This window comes from Drosophila busckii, chromosome 3L (assembly GCF_011750605.1).
Source record: "Drosophila busckii strain San Diego stock center, stock number 13000-0081.31 chromosome 3L, ASM1175060v1, whole genome shotgun sequence".
Taxonomy (NCBI): domain Eukaryota; kingdom Metazoa; phylum Arthropoda; class Insecta; order Diptera; family Drosophilidae; genus Drosophila; species Drosophila busckii.
Genome location: NC_046606.1, coordinates 1,364,443 through 1,388,910, shown reverse-complemented (window position 1 = coordinate 1,388,910; position 24,468 = coordinate 1,364,443). Strand labels below are relative to the sequence as shown.

The following is a 24,468-nucleotide window of genomic DNA, read 5'->3' as shown; positions in this document are numbered from 1 at the left end:
TATTATGCTGTTAATGTTTTTTGGTTTAGCCCCTTTCACCTGACGCGGAGGGTAATGAAATTGATATAGCAAACGATGGCGCATGGGCTGCTGGCCTTGAGGTTTGTGTGATGGTAGCAACAACAACAACAACAACAAACACAATTTGCTTGCCTTGGCGTTTAATGAGTTTTCAATAATGTTGTGCTCTCTCTACCCCTAACAGGCAACAGACCTATACGACGCCAGTGGCATGCCGCCGGGACAGACCTACGAAAGACGTAAGTATAGCTCAAAGTTGGCCTAATTGGTTCTGCCTGCTAATGCGATGACTTTTCATTTCGTTTAGCTTATCGCGGCATCAAGGGCGAGAAGGGCGATCGCGGACCCAAGGGCGACAGCATACGCGGCCCGCCGGGTCCACCAGGTCCGCCTGGTCCCAAAGGTGAATCCGCCGCATATCCGCCCTTTGTGGAGTCAAGCAGTCCCGGCGCTGTAAGTAGAAGCCACAAACTGCTTTCATTTTGTGCCTGCAGCAGGTGCTTGGGCTCAAATATTTGGCAGACAAACGTTGACAATGGACAAAGCCAAAGCCAAGGCAAATGCAAATAGCACTGAGCTGAGCTGGGCTGAGCTTGAGCTGCAAACTGCAATCACAAAATGAAAATGAAATTGTCAATTAGGCAGCTGCAATGGGTTTCAATCTGTTGTGTGTGCTCTTCTTGCAGAAATACACTGGCGAATGTACATGTAATGCGTCTGATATTCTGGATGCTCTCAAGGACAATGAAAGTTTACGTGAAACGTTGCGCGGTCCGCCCGGTGCACAAGGACGAGATGGTAAAACTGGTGCCCCAGGACTAACCGTAAGTACAGTTGAAGATAAAAGCAGCAGCAGCACAATGGACTTGGCCAAAAGGCAATATTTGACATGGAGCTAACGCATTTTCAATTTCATTACACACACACACACTTGACTCTCTCTCTCTGTGTGTGTGTTGGCCATGTCAAACAACATAATTTCGCATGTGCGTGTGTTAACGTGTGAGCTGTAGGAAACATTTCTTTATGGCCAGCTCACGCTTAAACACTTAGCCACTTTGACTCGGCACTCGTTATATTATCACAGCAACTAGACAGACAGTACTATGGGCATCAATGGCTGCTTTTCAACGCTGCACTATGGTCCGAAAGTCGAAATTTAAAGTAAATGACTAAAAGTCTCTAATTTTTCCTTCTTCTCATACAAAATAATAAATTTCAAAAAATCATAAAAAATATAAGCAATAGGATTTTTGAAAAAACTTTTTTGTAGTCACTATTTATATAGATAGAGGCAACTTTTTGCATTCCAATATTTTTTAAATGTATAGAAAAAAATTTCGAAAACCTGTAAAAGATGCAATTCTTTAATTTTTAATATAATTTTGAAGACCTTTCCATTGATACCAATATGTCAATAGCAAATGCTCAATTGCTCAACTTTAGTTTCGTCTAAATATTTATGTGTAAAAAATTTAAATGCGTTCACTACTTTTCGTAGATTGTAACTGAGCTGAGGCTTGCTAAGAAAAACTAATAACGTATGTTTTTTCTTATAAGTAACGTATTTGAGCGCCCAGTAATAGGTTTCTCCCTTTTCGATAAAAACTCACATGTTGCAGATGAATTTTTTATCGAAAATTGTTGAAAAAAAAAATGTTAAATTGAAATTTGAAAAAATACAAAATTCTAAAATATTCTTTAGTTTAACATATTTACATTTATTAACGTTGATCAACCAACTTAATGGCTATAAAACGTTGGAACTAGACCTACTAACTAACATAACATGAAGTAACATGTACAACAAATAGCAATAGGGACTCGAGTAGTGTGTGGTCCTCTTGTTCAAAGGATGCCTTCGCTTCAGTCGCCTTCTGATTGTCTGCGTGGCCAGAGATGCCGCTAGCCGGTTGTATATTCTAAATAAAGTACATGCCAAATTTCAAGTCCCTTTATCGACTTTAGATCAAAGCGCGCTGCAGCAAAAATTAGCTGAACAGTTCCATAGTGCAAACTGCTTGAGCGCTACGCTCGCTCACTCTTTCGTTCTGTGTATATTTTGTTATGTGTATCTGCTGGCAGTTCAAAGGCTAAGTCCACATTGAAATGTTGGCCGACCAAGCACTTCACTTTTTGCTATAAGTGCCCATGTCACGCTACAGCCCCCAAAAAAGAAGCAGAAGAAGAAGAAGAAACTTACTCGTTTGTTCAAGTGCGCACTTCTAGCAAATCCCATAGAAACAGCAAAGAAAAACTTTCGTTACATCGCTCATCAAAGTGAAATGCATTTAACGAGTATTTTTTTCAAGCTTTGACACCGCTTGAGTTTTTTTGTCTCTTTCGCACTCGCACTCGCACAGCATCCGGTGGAACGCAGTCTTCACAATACTTTGCAATACATCAAAAGAAAAGCGGTATGCAAAACATTTGCGGCTAGCTCAAAATATTCCAAGGCTCTGACCTCTCTCGCTCTGTTGCCAATTTGCAGTCTGTGTAGAACCCCAAAGAACATACCGGAAATTCCTGCGACAATTTTTCGTTGCCCGTACTGCTAATCCCTTAACTAATAGCAATTAATTTAAAAACGACGACGATAAGCGAAACACGCAAATGCCGCACAGCGTGACCATTTCACATAAGATTAAGGACATTGAACAGTTGTTCCCCTCCCCCCCAACTGCTTCAACGCTTAGATTAATGAGCTCGCAGCGTTTATGTAAATCAAGCGCCAGCCAGTTAAAGACAACAATGCTAGAGTTGTATATATAGCTAGACATCGATATATATGCACGCCCACTAATGTGATTTATTTGTTGTACTCTCCAACGTTTTGTAGGGTGCCACTGGTGTGACTGGCGCGCGTGGTCCGGAAGGTCCTGCGGGCGAGAAGGGCGAGCCAGGCGTCGACGGTATGCCCGGTGTGTTGGGTCCGCCCGGACCACCAGGGCCGCCTGGCTTGCCGGAAAGCTACGATGTAAGTACAAAATTCCAAACTATGCACACAATTTTTAATTATAGCGCTTACATTAACTTTTGAGTCATTTTCAAAACAAATTTGGTTTTAAATAGTTTTAAAGTCGCTGCAATCTTTTCATTTATATGCTGCCAATATTTAAATTTATAATTTTGTATGTTTTTGCAACAATTATGCGAGAGCAACGCAACTTCGTTGTCTACAGCGAAGTTTAGCAAACACCTTGAATTTCAATTTGTTTGTTTGTTTATTTTTTTTTGTTTATGCCACAAAATTGCAGCTCAAGTCTTTTGCTTGTGCTTCGTGTTGTTTCGACCCTTGGTCCGTTTGCTATACATTTGGCTGCTTATCCGTTGCGGCTCCATCACGCACACACACACACACACACGTCGCTTTATGAATTGTGAGCTGAGCCTGGCGCGCGGTAAACGTCGCTCATGTTTTACTAGCCACACAATTTGCCTAAAACCAATTTCCTTCCGCCGCCTGTGAATGCATTCGGAGTGAAAAATTGCGTCGCCGATGCGAACTGACTGGAAAGTCGACACACAACATGCTTTGTCGCAAAATGGGTTATCTCTGCTAATAATCTTAAAACCACAAAGGTACAACAACAACATCTTAACTGAAATGCCGAATCGTCGTAAGTGAGCGCAGCACGCAAGTTGCCAAGCCCAAGCCCAAGCCCAAGCCCGCAAGCCCAAGTGTAATGTGTGTGGGTGGGAAGCAGCTAGAACCTGTCCCAGTAAGCTCTGCGGGCTGCTGCTGCTTCAGTCTGTATGTGTGTGTGTGTGTGTGTGTGTGTGTGTGCGTGTGTTTGTGTGTTTGGCATGCCAGCTTGTGGCAATTACTGTTATCAGCGCATGGCGCGCAGTTCACGCGGTTAAACGCGCTAACACGCATACTGAGATACAGACAAACCCACACACACACACACACATGCACAAACATGCTGGCGTGACTTTTAACCCTTTTATGCCAACCAGAGTTTTGCTGCTACATTTTTTCGCTGCTGCGTGACGCTGTAGCTCCAGTTTAGAGACAGTCTATTAAATCGAAGCTGCAAATCAGCAACTAAAATTAAACTAACTAAACTAGCTAGTTGTTTTGTTTAGTAGCTTGTTTAAGTTAAAGCTACATTCGCTTTATTACGCGTTTAGTCAATTGCTGTAGCTCTGTTATGTTTACACTATGTAATGTTAACTGATAACAGTTTATGTTAAAGTTAGCATAGACTGGCTGTTAATATAAAGCGGCGACTGTAGTGAGCTTTGAATTTTCATACTCATGCTAAAGTTAAATGAATTTTAATTAGACAAAACGCTCTAGACAGTTTGACATTAATATTAAATTAATTTATTAATAACTCAATTTATTTAAAAAAAAAGAATTAAGGCAATTCAAACAGCTTACACTTTGTGGGTTGGGTAGATTCCCCCGTGTCAGAGGAATGTCTGGTCTAGCTTTGTATAGAAAGAGAAACGCAGCGATCTATAGTATATAGATATAGATTCTATACTTAACGACAGTTTATTCACTACTGCTTGTGCCTGTTAATCTACAGTGTACACTTAACATAAGTAGCTTAACAGTAACATGTGTGCATTGTATGTTATTCTAACAGATTTTCAACACACTTAAGAATTGAGTAAGTTTTTCAATTGCTAACAGTGCTGCCATTTTAGGCTGTGTCTATTTAGCATTTAGACTTGTCCAAAAATTATGAATTTTAGCAAATGAATTATTCCGTTCTTATTTAACAGTTATATATTATATAAAGTATACGCAGTGTTATATTTAATTATTAAAAAAAACCTGAGTAGCTCTCTATATACTCAAGCTGTACTTTCTTTTACAACTCTTACAGCGTCTCAGCAATTCGTTCTTACCCGTTTTGAGCTTGCCAAAATTTTTTACTCTCACTCTCTTTTTTTTGCTGTTGTATAACAAACTGCGCTTTATCAGCGCGCATTTCAACGCCGTATGCTGCCAGCCTCAGCTTGACTAAGCTAGTGTGTGTGTGTGTGTGTGTGTGTGTGTGTATCTGTGTGCGATTGTGGTCGTAATCATTATCGCGCTGTTACGGTTATGAGAGTGTCAAGCTACTTATGGGCTAATGCGTCAGTTAAATCAGAAGCGCTGCTGCGCCCCTCTGATTATTTTCATGCTGCGCCTACCCGCCCACCCACTGTTTGGTTTTATTTTATTTACATTAACTTTCGGCGCTTCTTTTGTTTATGCATAATACGCTGCAATTTTGTGGCCTTTTGTTGTTAACCCCAGCAGCAAAGCAATCTCTTGTTTAACATCTAATAATACGCTTTAATTTAACGCTCATTGTTCTATGCCCACATATATTTTATTGTAAACAAATCGTACAAACAAAACCAAACCACAAACACACACTCAAATATGTAATACATAAATAACAGATAAATTGGAATCCTACCAGGACTTTTAAGGTATAAACATTTAACCATTTCTTTAACTAATAACAACAAAAAAAACAAAAGCGTTGGGTAAGCTACAAACTAATGGACTAGAACCCTCACATTAGTGCTGCGCCACAAGCGTCGTATACTTTATAAAAAGGGGCGCCTCGAATCATTAATCAAATTTCCGTTTGGGCAACTGTGTGTATCCTTAGCTGGGTCACCTGCTGTGCTCAACTTAAAAAAAATGCCCAAAATACATGTGTATCGAAAATAAATTGTACAACAAGCAAATATTTAACAAATTACTATGCTTACCCCACAATCGAAACACACAGGAATCCTTAATGGGCAACTCGATGGGCAGCCTACGCAACACGGGAGCAACACAGGCCGGAGCGAAGGGCGCAACTGGCGACAGAGGTGAACCCGGTAGGCCAGGAGAACGCGGTGAAAAGGTAAGTCAAAGGCTAAGCGGCCGTTCAAAATTGGCAACGAGCAGAGTTGGGAATGTGTGTTGTTAATAATTTCTGCGCTATTGATTACTCAATTGTTTTCAAGGCACTGGAGCAAAGCAAATCAATTGTGGAGCATGTGTGAAGAATTTATGTAGCTTAAGCGCCAAACATAGTTAAAGTCTTATACTATAAGCCGCGCTCAATTGACTTGTTTACGTTTTAGACGCAGCCAACTAGCCCCAATGAACTAGGCACATAAATTTTCATCCATTTTCATTTGGAGACTCACATGTCCTTTCGTCGTTTATAGCTCATTTGCTTGGCAGTTGTTATGATCGAGAGCTGAGCAAATTGTGAGCTGCGTCGTCTGTCGCTTCTAAATTCCATAATAAGTTTTTGGTTATTTGTGCTGCAGCTCATCCTGCTTAGGCGTTTCCAGCCATTACGCTTCATGCTATTTGGCCAAGCTTAGCGCACACCCACACCAACAAAAAAATAAAGTCTGAAACCAACTTGAGTTGCTATTGTATAAACTGGACGACCCCTCGTTAGTGCAAGGCGACGAACTGGAAAAAGTGGTGCGCATATTTCTTTTATGTGTGAAGCTTGCAAAACTTTAAGCTGCCAACACACACACACACACACACACACACATAGATATATATCTGTAGTTTGTTGTTAGTCCAAGGTGTGGGCGTGTCAGCGCTTGTGGGCGTTGTTACGTTACGTTTGTCAAGCCAAACTTCCGACGCTTGGGCCATATATAATGTCTGCATACGTAACTAGCAACACCTAAGATTTATTTGAGCTTTGATATATTGTGTGTTTATTTGGAATTTGCTGCTGCCTTCATATATGTATCTGATATGTAATTCTCGTAGGTCTAAGCTTTAGTTAATCGTGCGTAAAATGAAAAGAAATTATACTCATCGATTTACATTTTATGATAAATTCACGCTCAATTTGCGCCAAGGCCGAGGCAACAATTTGCTTATTACAAAGAGACACAACTAATATGGAAATTAGCATTTTAAGCGCATGAATATAACGCACAATTAGCTACAAGACAAGGCAACAGCTACAGCCAAAGATAACACCGCGAGCTATAGCGCGTCGACTTTGTCTCGACTCACTCGCGCTCGCGTCTCATGTGTGCGGCTTATTAATTATTCATTAGTTAGCATTAAGTTGTGCGCAAGCCCCGCAGCTAACGCAAGCCCACATAAGGTCAATATAAAGCTGCTACATACGCCCAAAACCAATCCACACACACACGCACACATGTAACTGGAGCTGCGCACTGTTAACCGCTTTGAAATTGTTAGTAGGCGCGCGCAAATTTATGGCAAACCATTTAAGGCGCTGATGATGTGGAAGACGACACTGGGGATAAATCGGGAACACTTGGCTTGGCTTGGCTTGGGTGTGTGTGTAGGCCCAAAAGGCAAAAGCGTTGGCAACCAAACTGAATTAATAACAAAACATTAGGCGACTGTCAGTTGCTCTTTGCTAAGGCAGTTAGATAGAGAGATGTACAATAGACAAACGGATATGCTATAGATAGATATACTATGAATAGATACATAAACAAACTTTAGATACAGACATATAGTAGAACATATAGTAGCACATATAGTACTATTAGCATTAGTTCAATTTCAATTTAAAGGCAATAAATTATTTTTAATTTGAATTTTTTTTAAGCTATTTACACATTTCTTTTTTACTTTATAGGCGCTAAAAGAAATAGATAAGAGCAATTATATACAATAGACAGTTAGTTATGCTATAGATAGACAGATTTACTATAGATAGAGAAATATATTATAGATAGATAGATATAATATAGGTATACTATAGATAAATATACTGTATATAGATAGATATATTATATAAATATATATGTACTATAGAAAGTAGGCTAATACTATAGATGTATAGATATGTTTTAGATAGATCTATACACTACTAATAGCATTAGTTCAATTTAAATTATTGCAGCCTTTACATTATTTTGAATATTAAGCTAATTTTAATTGGATTTACATTTCTTTATTACTAAGTGAACGTTAAAGAATTTGAATGCAAAAATGATTTAATCAAAATAATTATTTAAAATACAATCTTTGAAAAAATACTAAATTATTTAAGCTCATATATTGAGAGCAACATTTGTTGCTAGCATTGGAAGAAGACGCAAAATCAATCATTGCCTTTAAATTATTTTTAATTTGAATTTTCACTATGCTACACATTTCTTCTTTACTGTATGGGCAATAAAAGAAAGAAATGAGAGCAAATATTTAAAATTAATTTTAAAAAATATTTAAAATATAAACTTTTTATATTTTAAAGAAGTACAATCAAATTTATATAAGCCAGTGTTAGATAGAACCAACAATTGAGCAAATGAATGATAAGCTGCCAATCAGTTCTCACTTATTAATGCTTAAATAAGTTAGCATACATTTAGTTATGCACTATTAGCATTAATACAATTTAAATTTGTGTGCATAACATTTAAATTGTTTTTATAATGTGTAGCTAATTTCAATTTGTATAATTCTATTCACACATAGCTTTGCAAAAAGAAATGAAACGAATTCGCTGGAATTGTAATTGAAAACAAGTCACTGTAGTGTACTTTATACGACTGCGTAGCACCACTTCCCACTTTATGCCACATGAGGCAGCGTATGAAATTTTTGCTTTGTAGGCCTCGAGTTCAGTTCAGCTCGAGAGCAGTTGGGTGTGGGCCAAACGTCTTTTCGGCAATGGCTTTGTGTTTTCAAGCTTGTCACCAGCATTGCATACACACAGGCGCATAAATTGCTGCCTGCCTGCGTATGTGTGCGTGTGTGTGTGTGTGTATTGTGGATTTGCGAATTGATTTGATTTCAAAATGAGTTTGAATTGAATTTTTTTCTCTTGCTGCTTGTTGCCAAACGACAAAACGTTTGAAATTGAGTTTTACGGCCCCAAATTAGGCGTGAGTTGCCCAGAGAGAGGGAGAGGGAGAGACACATCAGCCTGTGGGCATATAGCGTATATTTAATGCCGTAAATCATTTCACTAACACACTTACACACATTCGCAGGGCCACAAAGGTGCACATGGACCCGCTGGACCCAAGGGTGAGCCTGGCGCACCCGGACTGCCCGGATTGGCTGGACAGCCGGGCGATGGCAATGGCACCAAGGGCGACCGCGGCGAGAAGGGCGAGAAGGGCATGCGTGGCCGACGCGGTGGCACTGGCGCTGCAGGACCCATTGGCCCACCCGGCAAACCTGGCCCCGCCGGCGATATTGGACACTCGGTAAGGCAATCTACTCAACGCATTCGCTTGCATATGCATGAAGCGTGGCCCAGAACTCACATATACATATATATATATGGCAGACAGCCTAGTTTTGCTTTTTTTTGTTGGCCGCATTCGCGAACTAGACAGAGGCATGCACAATAGTTTTGTTTGTTTGTTGCCAAATGCGAAACGAAACGCAGCCAAACGAGAGTGAGAACACACACATAACTTGGCCAGCATCAACTCAACTCAACTCAAACTCAAAAGTATTTTAAGTGCATTTTCATCATAGTTATTCAAGCTCAGATACTACAGTTGCCAGAGAGCTGCGAGCGCCATTATATTGCAATAACCAGCAGAAAGTTTTGTCTGTTTTTATTTCTGTTGCCAGTTGGCAGCGCTTAGCGCCGCTTGAAATCAAAGTCAAGTAAAATGTATTTACATGAAATGAAGCCAAAGCAAAGCGAGCGCTTTTTTTTTGTTTTAGACTCTGCATAGCAATGTGCCAAAGATCTTTTAGTTTGCATTATAGTTTAGATGTAGATTTACATGCAGTGAAGCCAAAGCAAAGCTCAACGCTTAGACTCTGGTAGAGTTGTAAACAAAGCGTCTTTCAGTTTAGTTGTAGCCAGACGCTATTGCTAGTTTAGATTTCGAGCTGTGCTTAGATTAGCGCTAGGTACAGCGTATGGCACTGAGCGATTTTAGACTAGACTAGCTTATTTCTGTTTTAGCAATAGAGAGATATACATTAGACAGATAGATATGCTATAGATAGACATACTATGAATAGATAATATATATAAATATACAAACTTTAGATACAGACAGATAGAAGATATTATTAGCATTAGTTCAATTTAAAGCTGGCACTGAGCGATTATGAGCGATTTTAAACTAGACTAGCTTATTTATGTTTTAGATGCTGGCAAGAAATGTACAAAAGATCTTGCAGTTTAGTTAAGTGCTATGCTATAGTCAAGTTTAGATTGCCAATTAATGCTTAGTTCGCTCTATACAGAGTCTGGCACTGTCGTTCATGAGCGATTTTAGACTAGATCAGGTTATTTCTGTTTTAGATTCTGAGAAAAAATGTACAAAAGTTCTTGCAGTTAAGTTAAATGCTTTAGTTTATATAGTTTAGATATTTAAGCTGTGCTTAGTTCGCTCTATACAGAGTCTGGCACTGTCGTTTATGCGCGTTTTTAGACTAGACTAGGCTCTTGCTGTTCTAGACGCTGAAATGTATGCAGCAACTTTTTATTGTTTTGAATGCTACATGCTAATTTAGCATACCAAGCTGTGCTTAGTACAGAGTCTAAGCTGTTCTAGCTACTGTAGTCTAAGCTAGTCGTTCGTACTAAACTTAAGCGCATTTTAATATAAAAATACTTTGCTGCATTTGCCTAGGGACGTCCCGGCGTAGCTGGACCCAAAGGCGACATTGGCCCCAAGGGCATCAAAGGCGATGCAGGCGGACGCGAGGGTGTAAGTATTTAACTAATCACTAGCAATTGGCCACATTTAATTGTTTTATGCGCTTTAGGTCAAGGGCGACAAAGGTGATCGCGGCAGTGATGGACGCGATGGTTTACCCGGCCCACCAGGCCTGCCGGCTACAACAATTTCAGGCGATGGCGATAGCAGCGGCGTGCAGTATATACCCATGGCTGGCCCACCTGGACCGCCAGGACCCCCTGGATTGCCTGGATTGTCTATATCCGGACCCAAAGGTGAACCTGGGATGGATGCGCGTGGCTCGTTCTTCGGCGATGCTGCTTACTACGGACGTCCAGGTGCGTATTGCCGCCGCTTAAATCGCTTAGTCTGTATATAACTGTTTAGTTAGCTTTATGTTAAACTCTGTGCATAACAAAATCCATTTATTGTACATACGCCTAGTCAAACTATCATTCTGTATATTATACTCGCATCAAAGGTACGCGCTCATCTTTAGACGAACTTAAAGCTCTACGCGAACTGCAAGATCTGCGCGATAGACCCGATGGCACTGCCGGTAAACCAAACCAAACTCCATCTACACCACTCCTTGTAGCACCATACGACTCTCTTCTTCTTGTTCTTGTTGTTGCCATGAAAATTTTAAATTCATTCACTAAGCATGCGCTTAAATTATTACAATTGTTTTTGTTTCCAGTGCATGCAAGGCTCGCTCACATTATTTTGCCCAAACAATCATAATCCCATTTAATGTTGAGCATGCTCTTCATACTTTTGTGCATAGTCATTGCATAAAAGCCGCCGCAGTCGCTTAAAAGAAAAGCACATGAGATGTGCTGGAAAATGCAGAAAATATATTTAGCTTGATTTGTTAATGTTGCAAAAGTGTAATAAGAGTTTAGTTTGAAGTTCAGAGTTGATAAAATAGTTTGGCACTTAAGCAATATCAATTGAATTTTACTATAATTTATTATTAAGCCAAGTCGATATACTAAATATATTTAGCTGGACTGCCTCTAATTTAAATTTTAATAAGACACAAGTTTAAAGTTAAGCAGTTAAACGACTGTTAGCACTTGCTTTAAATTTTGCCATTTAATTTTAATAATATGCATTTCATTTTAGTAAAGTCTTTAACATTAAATGTCATTTAAAATTCAACTAATTGAAGTGAAACATAAATTTGCACACAATTTAAATTGAAGATTGGTTTAAAGCTAAAAAGTTTATATAATATTTTTAGCATAATATTTATAACTCCCAGCTGCAATTTAATTTTAATACAATAAATTCAAGTCTATAACATTATATTTAATTTAAAATGAAACTCATTTGAACTAAAACATAAATTTGCATACAATTTAAATTAAACATTGGCTTAAAGTTAAAGAATTCATGCGCCATTTAATTTGAATGCTATAATTTCAAGCCTATAACATTACATATTATTTACAATTTAACTCATTTAAAGTAAAACATAAATTTGCATACAATTTAAATTAAACATTGGTTCAAAATTTAGCTTAAAGTTAAAGAATTCATGCGCCATTTAATTTGAATGCTATAAATTCAATTCTATATCATTACATATTATTTCAAATTTAACTCATTTGAAGTGAATTATGAATAGCACACAATTTAAATTAAACATTGACTTAAAGTTAAATAATATTTAGTACGCCCAACTCAGCTAAATTCAATTCTCTATCATTACATTTAATTCAACTATATTTATACTAAATTAAACGCAACGAAATGTAAATTAAAGTGCAGCAGCGAGTCTAAAGCGCTTATTTATGTTTCTCGCTTGGCAATATTAGTTGCACTTCAGTTGAATTCAGTAATATGCCAGCTCTCGCACACACACACACAACTAGTCAGTCAATGAATGCATATTGAAATCAATATTTAAGCAGCACGCACATCAATTGCAGAGCCGCCGCGTCAAACTGCACATTCGCACAAACATGAGGAGGCGCTGGGAATGGGCATGGGCATGGGTCTGGGCAGTGAGGAGCTGCCTTATTTGTCGGCATCATCATCGAATATGAACATGAGAATTGTGCCAGGTGCTGTTACCTTTCAAAATATTGATGAAATGACAAAGGTGCGTAGTGTCTAAAGTAGTCTAAATATAATTAACATAAAGTTAAATATAAATAACAACGTGACGTATGCGCTATTTTTAATAGAAATCGGCGTTGAGTGCGCCTGGAACTTTGGCATACATAACAGAGGAGGAAGCGCTGCTGGTGCGCGTCAACAAGGGCTGGCAATATATAGCGGTAAGTTCGATTTTCGATTTTCTATATTTGACAAAAGGGCTGAGCCTGAGCAGGCGGCTGCTGTAAAAATATTTGCTGAGCAGCAAAAAGACAATATAAAATGCATATTAAATTATAGCTGTATATACAAACAAGCAAACAAACAAACAAACATATGTTTGTTTATTTAGCAAAAGGCACAGTGAAGCAAACGAACAACTCAAAAGTAAAGCAAGCAGCAGGCAGTTATGCTATGTCTAGTCCCACTGTAGATTGGAGGCTATAAAATAGGTTAAATTTTGGCATTGTGCTTGTCTTTTTTTTATTTGCACATTAAATGTTGCAGACGCGCTGACTGATTGCCCATGTATTGGCAACATGCCGCAACACCCCCCACACCCCTCTCTGTGCTGCTGTTATTCAATTATTTTGACTGGCGTTTTCACTTTAGGGCAAGTTAACGATACAAGGCTCGTGTCTTGGCTTTGAAAACGTATTGACGCAGGACAAACGGATTGAACCAACAGCTGTCAGCGACTACTCTAGACAGCTAGAGAGCGTCTCAAGACAGTCAGTCAGTCATGCAGTCAGTCACTCAGTCAGCAGCTGTGTAGCTTAGCGTTCTTACATATATTTTCTTTATTGACAAAGCATAAAACATGGCACACACTCTAAGTTCGTCGCTTCGTATGTGTGCAATAAAAAACAAGTGTACAAATTAAAGTTGGGCGCCACCAACTTTTCAATACACTTTGATTAGGGCATCCCACTAGTGAATAGTGATTTATTTCAGTTTTAAAGATTTTTTTACTACCTTATATGGGTTTTTTCGATTTGCGTGGGACGAGGAGGAAATAAAAAAAATAAAATATATGTATATAGGATATAGGAGCAGCTACATACCAAATTTGGTTGCTCTAGCTCTTATAGTTGCTGATAAACACGCGCTCATACAGACGTACATGGCTATATCAACTCAGTTTGTCTTGCTTCAAGAATACATACACTCTGTGTGGTCTGCCACGCCTTCTTCTCCCTGTTACATACAACTTCATGATACCCTTCTTCCATTTTTTACAAAAATGTCAAAGTGTATACAACTGCGTTGTTTAGATTAAAAATAATATTAAACGGAAATGGAATATTTGATGTGTTGACTTGCATTAGTCACCAATGCCAATTAATCTTTGTGGCAACCACAAATTACACGCAATATTAAATGATGTTACAATAGCTTAAAGTAGCCACAAATTGTGGCAAGCGCTGCTGAAACTGAAACTGAATTGAATTTTTGTTTGAGCTCAAGATTCGATTTCCGCTCTGCACAGAGCGCACAAAGCAGCAACATGCCAATAGCACAGCACAGCACACATGCCACACAGCACAGGCAGAGAGTGGGCGTGGCCACAACTCAGCCAAGTGGCAACAGTGTCTGCCACTTGCATGTTGAGCACAACATAAAATTACAAAATTTTACAAAAGCTAAAAATCTCAGCAGCAGCAACAGCAGCAACATTTAAATACAATACGTGCCTTGCAACTTGCCTTGCCCCACTTTTGAGCTTGCTACATTGTCTCTTAGCCAAGTCAGTGTCCTTTCACTTGCTGCCGCAAGTCGCGACGACGACATTCTCTTTGCTAATTAGATTTTAGTACATGAGTCGCCTACTTAAAGTTCAAAATAGTAATTAAAACTTTTGTCAGACAGTCGCTTGCAACATTCAGCAGTGTGGCAGCAACAGCAAAAGTGAAAGACTAGTTATGAGTAGTGTTGCCGTTTATGAGTTTGAGATTTATGCAAATGCTTAGGAGCTTTCAAATTAAATGATTTAATAACAATTGTAAGCCAGAAAGAGAGAACAGCAGTTACTAGTGGAAATAATATAACCAAAATGCTCAAAAACAAATCACTATATTAATAATTAAATTAAACATAAAAATATATAAAAGCGCAGTCTGTTTAGTTTGTAAGCTATAATAACAACAAATAATTAAATATGCAATTTTATGTTATTTTTTCAACAGCTGGGCACACTGGTGCCGATTGCCACGCCTTCGCCGCCCACTACTGTGGAGCCTCCGATGCGTAACTTTGGTCTGCAGTCAAAGAATCTGCTCAACAGTCCGCCACCTTTAGTTAATACACCCACGGTAAGTGTAGCTTATAAATATTTAATTTCTGCACAATGAATGCGTAGCTAACATTACAACGAAATATAAACATTGCTTAGGCAGCAGCAAACAAAACAAAGCAAAAATGAAAATTGTGAAAAGCTTTTTGCAACAGCTAATTGAGCTGCCTAAGTGGCGTTCTATATTATTCGCCAGCCACAGCTACTCGAACAACCTAACAATGCATACAAAACTTGCATTAAGCAATTTCAGTTAATAAACTAACTAAAAATCTATTTATAATTAATTGTTATTAAATGCAGTTTACAACCGCGCCCGAATACGAAACGGTAATTAAATGAAATATCTAACACACAACACACGCACAGCAAATACAACAAATACTATATGTGTGTGTATGTGTGTGTGTAGCTTTGTTTATAATCAGATTTTGGTTTTTGTTGCTCAATGTGTCAGCTTTACTAATTAAAGCGCATTGCGTTTTGAGTTTTGTCAATGCAGTTTGACAGTCACTGGTTTGGCTTTTCCATAAATATATATGTAGCTGTATGTGTGTGTGTGTATTTATTTATGTTATTAGCACTCAACGCTTTAAAACTTTTGCATACTTAGACAAGCGTTGAGTTTAAATCTAAACTGAATTTAAATGCTCAACAAAGAACTTTTATTTTTCTTATGCTTACACACAAACTGGAATAATAATAAATTTACAGTGGTATCCGCGCATGGTAAGTGCTGCAAAAAAAAAATATAAAATTAGCCCACTGTATATTCTGTTTATTTTAGTTGAAATTGAATATTATTTTTCGCCCAAGCACTTAACATTGTTTTATCGCGCAAACAACAAACAATTTGCTATATTAATTAGTTTTTTCCTTGACATAAATTTCGAAAATTCTTATATATATATATTTGTGCTTAGCTACGCGTGGCCGCGCTCAATGAACCCGGCATTGGGGATCTGCAAGGCATACGCGGCGCAGACTACGCCTGTTATCGCCAAGGACGACGCGCCGGACTGCTGGGCACATTCAAGGCTTTCCTTACTTCCAGGTGAGTGTTGCTGCTTGTCTTATCTGCGCTTAGATTTTATGTTTAGTTTGGCACTCGTACTTTTGCCACATTGCTCATACGCCGCATGGGTACGAAGCTCATTAAACTGGCGCCGCCTGCAGTATAAACTCGCTAATGCGTACTTTAAGCGTAGCGTAGTCAACGCTGTTGTTTTCAGAGTTTTTACTGTAACAACAAAAGCCGCTACACGTGCAATTTATTTATGCTTTGCATACAGACAGCGCTTTGTAAATAATATGCACGCAAACATAAATAAATAAGAAATTATGCGCAACATAAGCGCGCAGGCAGCGAAGCCTTACGCTGCTAACATTCTAAAGGTTTCCTACAGTTAATAACTTTGTGCTACGCTTTGCTTACAGAGTGCAAAATCTGGACTCCATAGTGCGTCCAGCTGACCGTGAACTGCCAGTGGTGAATACACGCGGCGATGTGCTCTTCAACTCCTGGAAGAGCATCTTCAATGGCCAGGGCGGCTTCTTCTCGCAGGCGCCGCGCATTTACAGCTTCAGCGGCAAGAATGTGCTAACAGATCCGCTATGGTAACTATATATTATAACTATATATTATATTATAATTGTTGCTTTTGCAGGCCACTCAAACATGTTTGGCATGGCTCGCTGCCGAATGGCGAACGTTCCATGGACACTTATTGCGATGCCTGGCACTCCAGCTCGCATGAAAAGTTCGGCTATGCCAGCAATTTGCTGGGCAATAAGCTGCTCGATCAGGAGCGCCAAAGCTGCGATGGCAAGTTGATTGTGCTTTGTGTTGAGGCCTTGTCACAGGATCGACGAAAAAAACGTGATGTCAGCAGTAGCAGCAGCAGCAGCAGCAGGTAAGTGATTCTGTCTATAAAAAAAGCAAATACACGTGTATTATTGATTTGGCATTAAGTTTTTATGGCCGCACACAACACAACAACAACAAAACTTTTGCTCATTACAGTCACAGTCACAGTTATAACGACAGCCACCACATTGAGTTTCGCAGCGCCGAGGAATACGCCAAGCATTTAGACAATTTACGGCTGTAAGCAGTGAACACTCAACAACAACAACAACAACACACCCCACCAGGCTAATGTGAACTGTAGCTGGAGCATTCGAAACAAACTGTAAACGTAAATCATGGCCATGCATATAATCAGCGAATTCCAAACAACACACACACACAAAACCAAAATACTCAACTTAGTGAGGCGAGGTATAAACAATTTGCTTAGTGCCATAAGTAACTACGAAATACACATATATAGACGATACGATAATATTATTTGTAATAATCCTATGTTTTTTCAAATTTTTGTACAACCCACTAATATACGCGTAGTATCTATATCTAAGCTAGTTTAAGTCACTGCCTGAAGTTAAAAGAAAGCGAGCGCGCAACCCTAACATACTGGCCAAATTAGTCTCATATCGTTCAAAAGGCAAAAACTTACATTTCACATGGGCTGTCTACGTGTATAAATGTATTTTTGTCAAAACATAAAAAAGACTTCTAAATGTGTAAATGTCTAAGCCCCCAATCCAACACACACACTTTGTACTACCCCCTTTGGCAAGCAGCAGTAATGTTTTTAACTATTGAAATTTATTTAGATTTTCTATTCAAACAACTCAACCTTTTTATACATATACTTATATATATATACATGTGTACTATCTATAGTTTAACTTAATGCTAATGTTCTAGTATTCGTTTGTATGTAATGTAACTTATTGTAATTCTAGCGCGATTACTTGCAACTACTCGTAAACGTAAATTAATATAGTTAGCTATATAGTACGACGATGATAACGACGATATGCAAACGTATTGTGTATAATTTCTTTTGCATTTAAATTAATGCATTTCCAGCATAATAATGTTTGTAATGTAATTAAGAACAACTAAATAAGTTATTTTATAACATCAAGCGTCAGTCACAAGCATCAGAACGAAGCAGCAACTAAGCATTAACTATTCACTACATATGGAATGAATTAAACAATTGCAATGCAAATAACTAAATTTAGTAAAAATCAAAATTAAACACACACACACACACATGAGGACGCAACCGCGCAGTTGCAGCATTAAACAAAATCTATCTAGTCCTAAGTCTATATGATTGTATATGCTAATTGCAGCAGCATAAGGAGTAACAAAAAAATTAATAATAATAATTGCTAACATGCGTACGTATGATAAATAAAAATTAAACTATCAAAGTCACAAAGCAATTTTTTATTTTGGTCGCAAAAGCAGCAGCAATTAAAAATTATATTGCCTACATTTGTGGGCTACTACTGAGTAGCTATATCAAAGAAAATTGTGCATAACTCGGCCATATCCTTGCGCATTTTAAAAATTCCTTGTCTACTAAATTAACAGGAGCTGCCTCTATCGAACTGCATTCAAGGATTATGGGCTTATAGTGCTGCCAGGAACTGCAATTTTTCAGCAAGAAAAATGCTGAAAATCACAAAATGGTCGTTTTCTCGGAAACTACAAGGACTACGTGCATGTCCTTTGGTCAAGTGATAGTCATTTTGATAAGCATCATTTGGCACTAGTTTCGTCCTGATCCTGCTAAGGACTCGCGAGATATAACCGTAATTTTCTGTATACGGATTTTTGCCCTTTTTCTCAGCTCCTGTAAGGATATTCGTCCTTTGTGTGATATATTCTGAATGGTCTTGATGAGCGCTACTTGTATGCCAAGGCACATCCTTGTAGTCCTTGTAGTATCCGAGAAAAAGGACATTTTGTGTTTTTTGGCTAATTTTTGCGACTAACCCCCCATGAATTTTTTTCAAAATATTTTTTGTGCAATTTTGAAAATCTTTGAATGCGGAACGATAGATTCGATGCCCAGGAGCTCAAAAATGCATGTCCTTTTTGAATCGGAAGGACAACAGTGGAGCAGGAGCTAAAAAACGGCCATACAAAATGTAAACAAAAATAGACTTAAACAGCGAACTTGCTCTCAATTTATTTTGTGCAATCCTCGATATCCTGGTATGCAGTTCCATAGATTTGATACACAGGAACACGAAATAGCAAGTCCTTTTGGTGCTGGAAGAATAACTGCGAGACAGGAGCTTAAAATAGAATAGTTGCGTAACTCCCAGGACGTGCTGATTGAAGTTTTACTAGTTGATTATCCTTGCTCATGTGCTTCATCTAAAGGAATTATAATTTACTTACGTGTTAACAACACCAATCCTTTGCTGTAGTAAAATAACATTACTAAATTTAAATTAAATAACATTTATAGCACTTTATTAAATCTTTCTTTTGAATCTCATACAACTGGTAGTAAAACTAATTTAAAATTAAATATTGGCTTGTGCGCGCTTAAAGTCCAATTTGTGTTAGGGACAAGCTGCCTTTTTGCATATTATTTGTGTTTTGGCTGCGTTTGCTGAAATTACTTTGATCAATATTTTGTGCGTTTAAGTTTAAATCAATTTTCATTTACATAACAAATTCTTGCGGCAATCACAATAGAAGTTGGAGAGGAAATCAAAGAAACGCTACAGCAGCAGCAGCAGCAACAACAACAACTGAGACTGAGAGCATGTTTTTAACTGTGTGCACGTTTGATTATCAATTTAAATAATTTTTCACTTGAATTAAAGCAAATGATTTCAAACAAAAAGCGCCATAAATTACAGACGAAGCCAGCCAGCCAACCACCCACTCAGCCAAAGCTGACTTTGGTATATTGATGCTTTATGAATTTCAATGGCAGGCCACATAGTTTCGGCTACGTTACAAAATGCAAATAAATAAATGAAAGCCAGAGAGCGTCAGTTGCTGTGCGTTTGTATATATATATATATATATATAGCATTTATCAGTTTGGCTAAAGCAGACCGAGAACAAACAAATAAACATGCCGACGAAAGCTAAAGAAAGCCAACAATTGCGTTTGCGATTGGAATTGGGCTTTGGGATTGGCAACTGAGTTTATTTTTTTTTCTCCTGTGGGGGAGGACTTGGGTAACGGTACACAAATGGCGCACTGGAGGCGCCTGACAGTCACTCAGTCAGTCGTCGCGTCAGCCACTTGGGCGCAGAGCAATCAAACCAGATGAGCGGGATGAAATTTTAATTTAATGAATGAATACGAAAATTTTATATTAGTTGATTAGCTGAGCACAACTGACAGACAGTCTGAGAGGCCGCAGAGCAGAGACCTTTGCACCCGGCAAGGTGCTCCAATTCGTTTACACAACATTAGTTTAGCAGAGGTTGCCAATGACAATTGGCAGAGAAATTGAAAAAATAAAACCTTTTGCTGCTGTGAGTTTAATTATTAATTGATATATAAACAGTAGTTGCAGTATTAAAGCAAAGTCGAAGAAGTTGTGGGGCTGCTCGCTATGGAATTTGAAGTTTTCAATTACTGAACTTGTTGGTTGGTTGGTTGGACTTGTTGTTTGGCATTGCCCTCTGGACGCAAGTTTTAAATTCCGAGTGCGGCTGACAATGTCATTCATCATAACACGTTTAGCCGTGAGCTTATTAGATTCCACTTTTGTGCCCAGGCGCGTTTACAAGTTTCCTCTGCATGTTCTTTTTGTTTTGCTTTGCTTCTCTCTTAACATGTAGACAGATAAATTTTTTTTCGAAGCAAAACACAAACCACAGAACTTACGCATTTGCTAAAGTTTCTGCTTTTGCAACTTCAAGTGTGTGCACGTATGTCTGTGTGTGTGTGTGCACATGTCACGAATAAAAACAATTTATCATTTAGCTTATCAAGCGAAGGCCTAACGTCCATTATTTTGCGGACGCTCCGCAGCTGAATTGTTTTTTGATGATAGTCACTCCCTGCCAAGTGAAAAAACAAAAGCAGTAGCCGAAGTCGAAGGTAAATGTAAATAGCACAAAGAAATGCCAATACAAAGTGAGCAAATGTGTCTGTGGTTTTAATTAAAAGGCATTGAATATACGTATACGTTATATGTAAATATAGCAATTGCACTCCTTTGTGCTTGCATGTGTGAGTAAGTCAAACATAAAAATTCCTTTGCCATTGGCTTGCCAATTTTTATAAACGTATTGCAGCCTAACGTGTAACTAAAAACCAACAATTATGCATGCCAAACCGCAAAAACCATTGCAGCAGTGGCTACACCGGCAACACCAACATCAAAACCAACAGCACGGACAGCAACAACAACACTGGTGTTGGCATTGGCGACGTCAACAACGAAGTCCACAGCAGAATTTGCATAACTTTGTATGATTTTTCAACAGCGTAAAAAGTATGTGGGGCTTAGACAAAAGCTATATCCTGTAATGTGAGTAAAGGGCTAAGCTGCGCTGTGGGCTGTAATCCGATGCCAGTTGAAAGTTAAACTTGACTGTGGCTTTGCTTTAAAATACAGTAAATATAACGAATTTGTAGTCATAGTTTCTTATAAATATTTAATTCTAGCAACTTTACTAGCATGCCCAACCATTTTTTATAAAATATATAGCAGGCTGATGCCTTATATTTATAGTATAAATGCAGTTATACGCTCACACACATACAGAGGCGTGCTACGTGCACTCAGACTGTCAGTAAGCCGTCAACATTTCAACTTGTCATGCGAACACACACACACACACATAGACACTTTGGATATAGAAATGCAAGCAAGCTTACCCCAAGAGCTGGTGCAGCCAGTAGCAGAAGTCAAGCGACGAAGACATTGCATTGCCTTTGGCCTACCTTCAATTTGTCTGGGTTTGCAACATTTGATACCATACAAGCTGATGTTGCCGCTGCTGCTGCTGTTGTTGCTGTTGTTTGCGGCGCTCCGCTTGACAGCAACGTATTATTTCAGTTACGTTTTAGGCGGAAATGCAACTGAAAACTTGCAATTTGTTTGACGTTACGATATTTTCGTATGAATTTATAATGGCTCTGGACTTCAACACCTGCCCGACTGTCAGCCCAGGCTACGACTCCGACTCCAGCGTATGGCTGCCATTCCATTGTTTGTTTGCTGTCGTTGATTGTTACTGTTGATTTACGCGCGCGCCATGCAAAGGAGTCGCTGCCTGAGCTATTTAGCATGCAGCAATGATTAGAGTCACACACACACACACACACACTGACATATAGAGCCAATACATATGTGTATATGTGTTTGTGTGCTCAATCAGCCAGTCGTCCGCTCTCTCTCGTATGTGCACATATTTATGTTTTGCCGCCGCAGTAACACAAAAAGGTAGCAACTTTTAATTGAAAAACTTGAGCACTTACAACTTGCTGCCAGTTGCTGGGCGCGATAGAAAGAAAGAGCGCGCACCTAAAGCGAAAGAGAGTGCTATAGAGCAGTAAACGAAATATATTGTATTTTCGCGCTTTGCACTCACATTCTCATTCCCATTCTCACTCTCACACGCTCTCACGCACTCGCCGCCCGCTATTAGCAATTGTAAAAGTAACAGTTAGAGTAACTGTAACAAGAACAACTGTGTGAGCGGGAGCGTGGGCGGGGGCTACGTTGTCGCCGGCATTACTCAAGTTGTTAGCAATGTTTACAAACACAATAAGCAAATATACGCTGACGATAACTGGCTGCACTGTAAGCGAGTAACCCGCACAGGTGTTGCAGACTTCAAGAAACCAACGCCAACTCCAACGCCAACGCCAGCGCCCGCGTCGACGTCTCAGCTATTGCCATTGCTGTTGCTGTTTACACGTGAAACTTTTTGCTGCGTGGGCTGACTTTGGCGAATCCTAGCAGTAGTTATAGTAGTTGCCACTGTGCAAGCAGCGCGAGCACCGCCAGCAGCAGCAGCCTAAAGTAAAGTAAAGTCTCGACTCAACGCTGAAAACGTGCGCATAAGTTTTCCATTTTGTTAGACTGGATGCCAGTGCAAATATTTACCTCTGTTTGCCGTTGACTCCGTGCACTAAGCAGACTTACTGATTTTAGTCGTCAGTGAGCCCTTAATTTTGACATGCTTATATGTATTTTGTTGTTAATTTAGTTCACTTGTGGTTTTAGCATTCGCTTATACTTAATTGCACTTAATTAATGACACAACTTTACTTTGATTTTATGTTTGCTTACATAAGCCACGTGATTTTAACTTCACTGCGCTTAGTTTACACTGAACTCTAAACGCTGAGCTTAGTTTACACTGAACTGTAATCGCTGATCTTTGCTAACACTGCACAGAACATAGCCGCTAAGCTTAGTTGACACTGAACTGTAATCGCTGATCTAAGCTAACACTGAACTGTGCATAACCGCTAAGCTTAGTTTACACTGAACTCTAACCGCTGATCTTATCTAACACTAACACTAACATATTTACATAACCGCTGAGCAAGTTCCAACAGGCGGCTGTTAAGTTAGGAGTGGTCCGCTCGCTCACCTCAACTTACGCTCTTTTCACTCTTTTTTTTCATTTGCAGTGAATGCATAAGAAGAAGCATAACTAAACTAAATTGTGCATGTAATCGCTGCAACACACATTTTGTTCATATTTGATATGTTTTTGTATTTATCAAAACATTTACGCAACAATGCAATCAACTATGAACTGTTTAGCAATTGCAACTTTATTCTCGCATATTATAGCGCTTATAACAAAAATGCTTTGCAAAATATTTGCCAACAATTGCATATTTTCGATTGCACGTTGACTGTGTGCAGCATATTCTATTTACGTAGGCGTAATTGACATTCGATTAACGGTTAAAGCTACGAACTTATGCAAGCAGCAACAGCCAAGCCCATGGCATATGCAAATTGCAGCGCTCAGCACAGCCAACCGCACTGATTATCAAGTGCCAACAACAACAGCCAGTTCCGCCACCTGACCACCCACTGTGCCACACTCTTTTACCAACACTACTTGCTAATGCCCAAAGCCACACAGAAACACAGCGCACAGTATATCATCATATGGGAGAGTATAAGCCTATTAATAGCCGCTGTCTGCGATCAGGCAAACAATTAAAATTGACGGCACTTAAAGCGCACCTAACCCTTGCTCAATTGGGCGTGCTGTTGACCAGCAGGATAACGAGCAGGGGTTGAGAATATTGTGCAGTGAACTGGAATTGGCAATTAGTTTGTCCCGTCGCGTTAATATAAATTCTATTTTTTCGTTAAAAGCAAGTTGCTGTAATTGGGTAAAAGCTCTTGACAGGTTTCATATCAAAGGCAATGAAATATAAAGCATACGCTATGTGTCCAACTGAGCTAACAAAAGCTGCTAACGCAGTGAGCTTTAAGCTTAGTAAAAAGCTGCCAGGACGAAAGCTTTTAGACATTAGCCAAGGCAAACACCATTTTGGAAGCTTTAAAGCTCTTGAAAAGCACACAAAAGTTTATTTTTT

General features: G+C 39.0%; 1 protein-coding gene and 1 long non-coding RNA gene across 15 annotated transcripts in view; one reads left to right on the top strand and one right to left on the bottom strand.

Moving 5' to 3' along the window:
• The window catches only part of LOC108600006 (collagen alpha-1(XV) chain), a 54,424-nt gene extending 36,110 nt beyond the window's left edge, over positions 1 to 18,314 (top strand). For 2 of the 14 annotated variants that reach the window (XM_017987297.1, XM_017987296.1), the window contains 19 exons: positions 30 to 101; positions 206 to 260; positions 329 to 474; positions 708 to 845; positions 2,861 to 2,998; positions 5,769 to 5,888; positions 8,986 to 9,204; positions 10,600 to 10,677; positions 10,736 to 10,985; positions 11,129 to 11,206; positions 12,567 to 12,757; positions 12,843 to 12,935; positions 14,940 to 15,065; positions 15,350 to 15,376; positions 15,761 to 15,775; positions 15,970 to 16,100; positions 16,484 to 16,663; positions 16,714 to 16,959; positions 17,070 to 18,314. In XM_017987297.1, the coding sequence (XP_017842786.1) occupies positions 30 to 101; positions 206 to 260; positions 329 to 474; positions 708 to 845; positions 2,861 to 2,998; positions 5,769 to 5,888; positions 8,986 to 9,204; positions 10,600 to 10,677; positions 10,736 to 10,985; positions 11,129 to 11,206; positions 12,567 to 12,757; positions 12,843 to 12,935; positions 14,940 to 15,065; positions 15,350 to 15,376; positions 15,761 to 15,775; positions 15,970 to 16,100; positions 16,484 to 16,663; positions 16,714 to 16,959; positions 17,070 to 17,157 (2,391 nt within the window). In that variant the 3' untranslated portion in view covers positions 17,158 to 18,314. The remainder of the gene's footprint in view (positions 1 to 29; positions 102 to 205; positions 261 to 328; positions 475 to 707; positions 846 to 2,860; positions 2,999 to 5,768; positions 5,889 to 8,985; positions 9,205 to 10,599; positions 10,678 to 10,735; positions 10,986 to 11,128; positions 11,207 to 12,566; positions 12,758 to 12,842; positions 12,936 to 14,939; positions 15,066 to 15,349; positions 15,377 to 15,760; positions 15,776 to 15,969; positions 16,101 to 16,483; positions 16,664 to 16,713; positions 16,960 to 17,069) is intronic. The other 12 variants (XM_017987298.1, XM_017987303.1, XM_017987301.1 and 9 more) reach the window with 12 other exon arrangements.
• A 1,080-nt stretch (positions 18,315 to 19,394) lies between these two features.
• LOC108598564 lies at positions 19,395 to 23,205 on the bottom strand. Its single transcript, XR_001915096.1, has 3 exons — positions 23,006 to 23,205; positions 22,488 to 22,945; positions 19,395 to 22,420 (listed from the first exon to the last, which is right to left on the bottom strand). It is a non-coding gene; the product is annotated as an uncharacterized LOC108598564 (long non-coding RNA).
• Between the last annotated feature and the right edge of the window lie 1,263 nt (positions 23,206 to 24,468).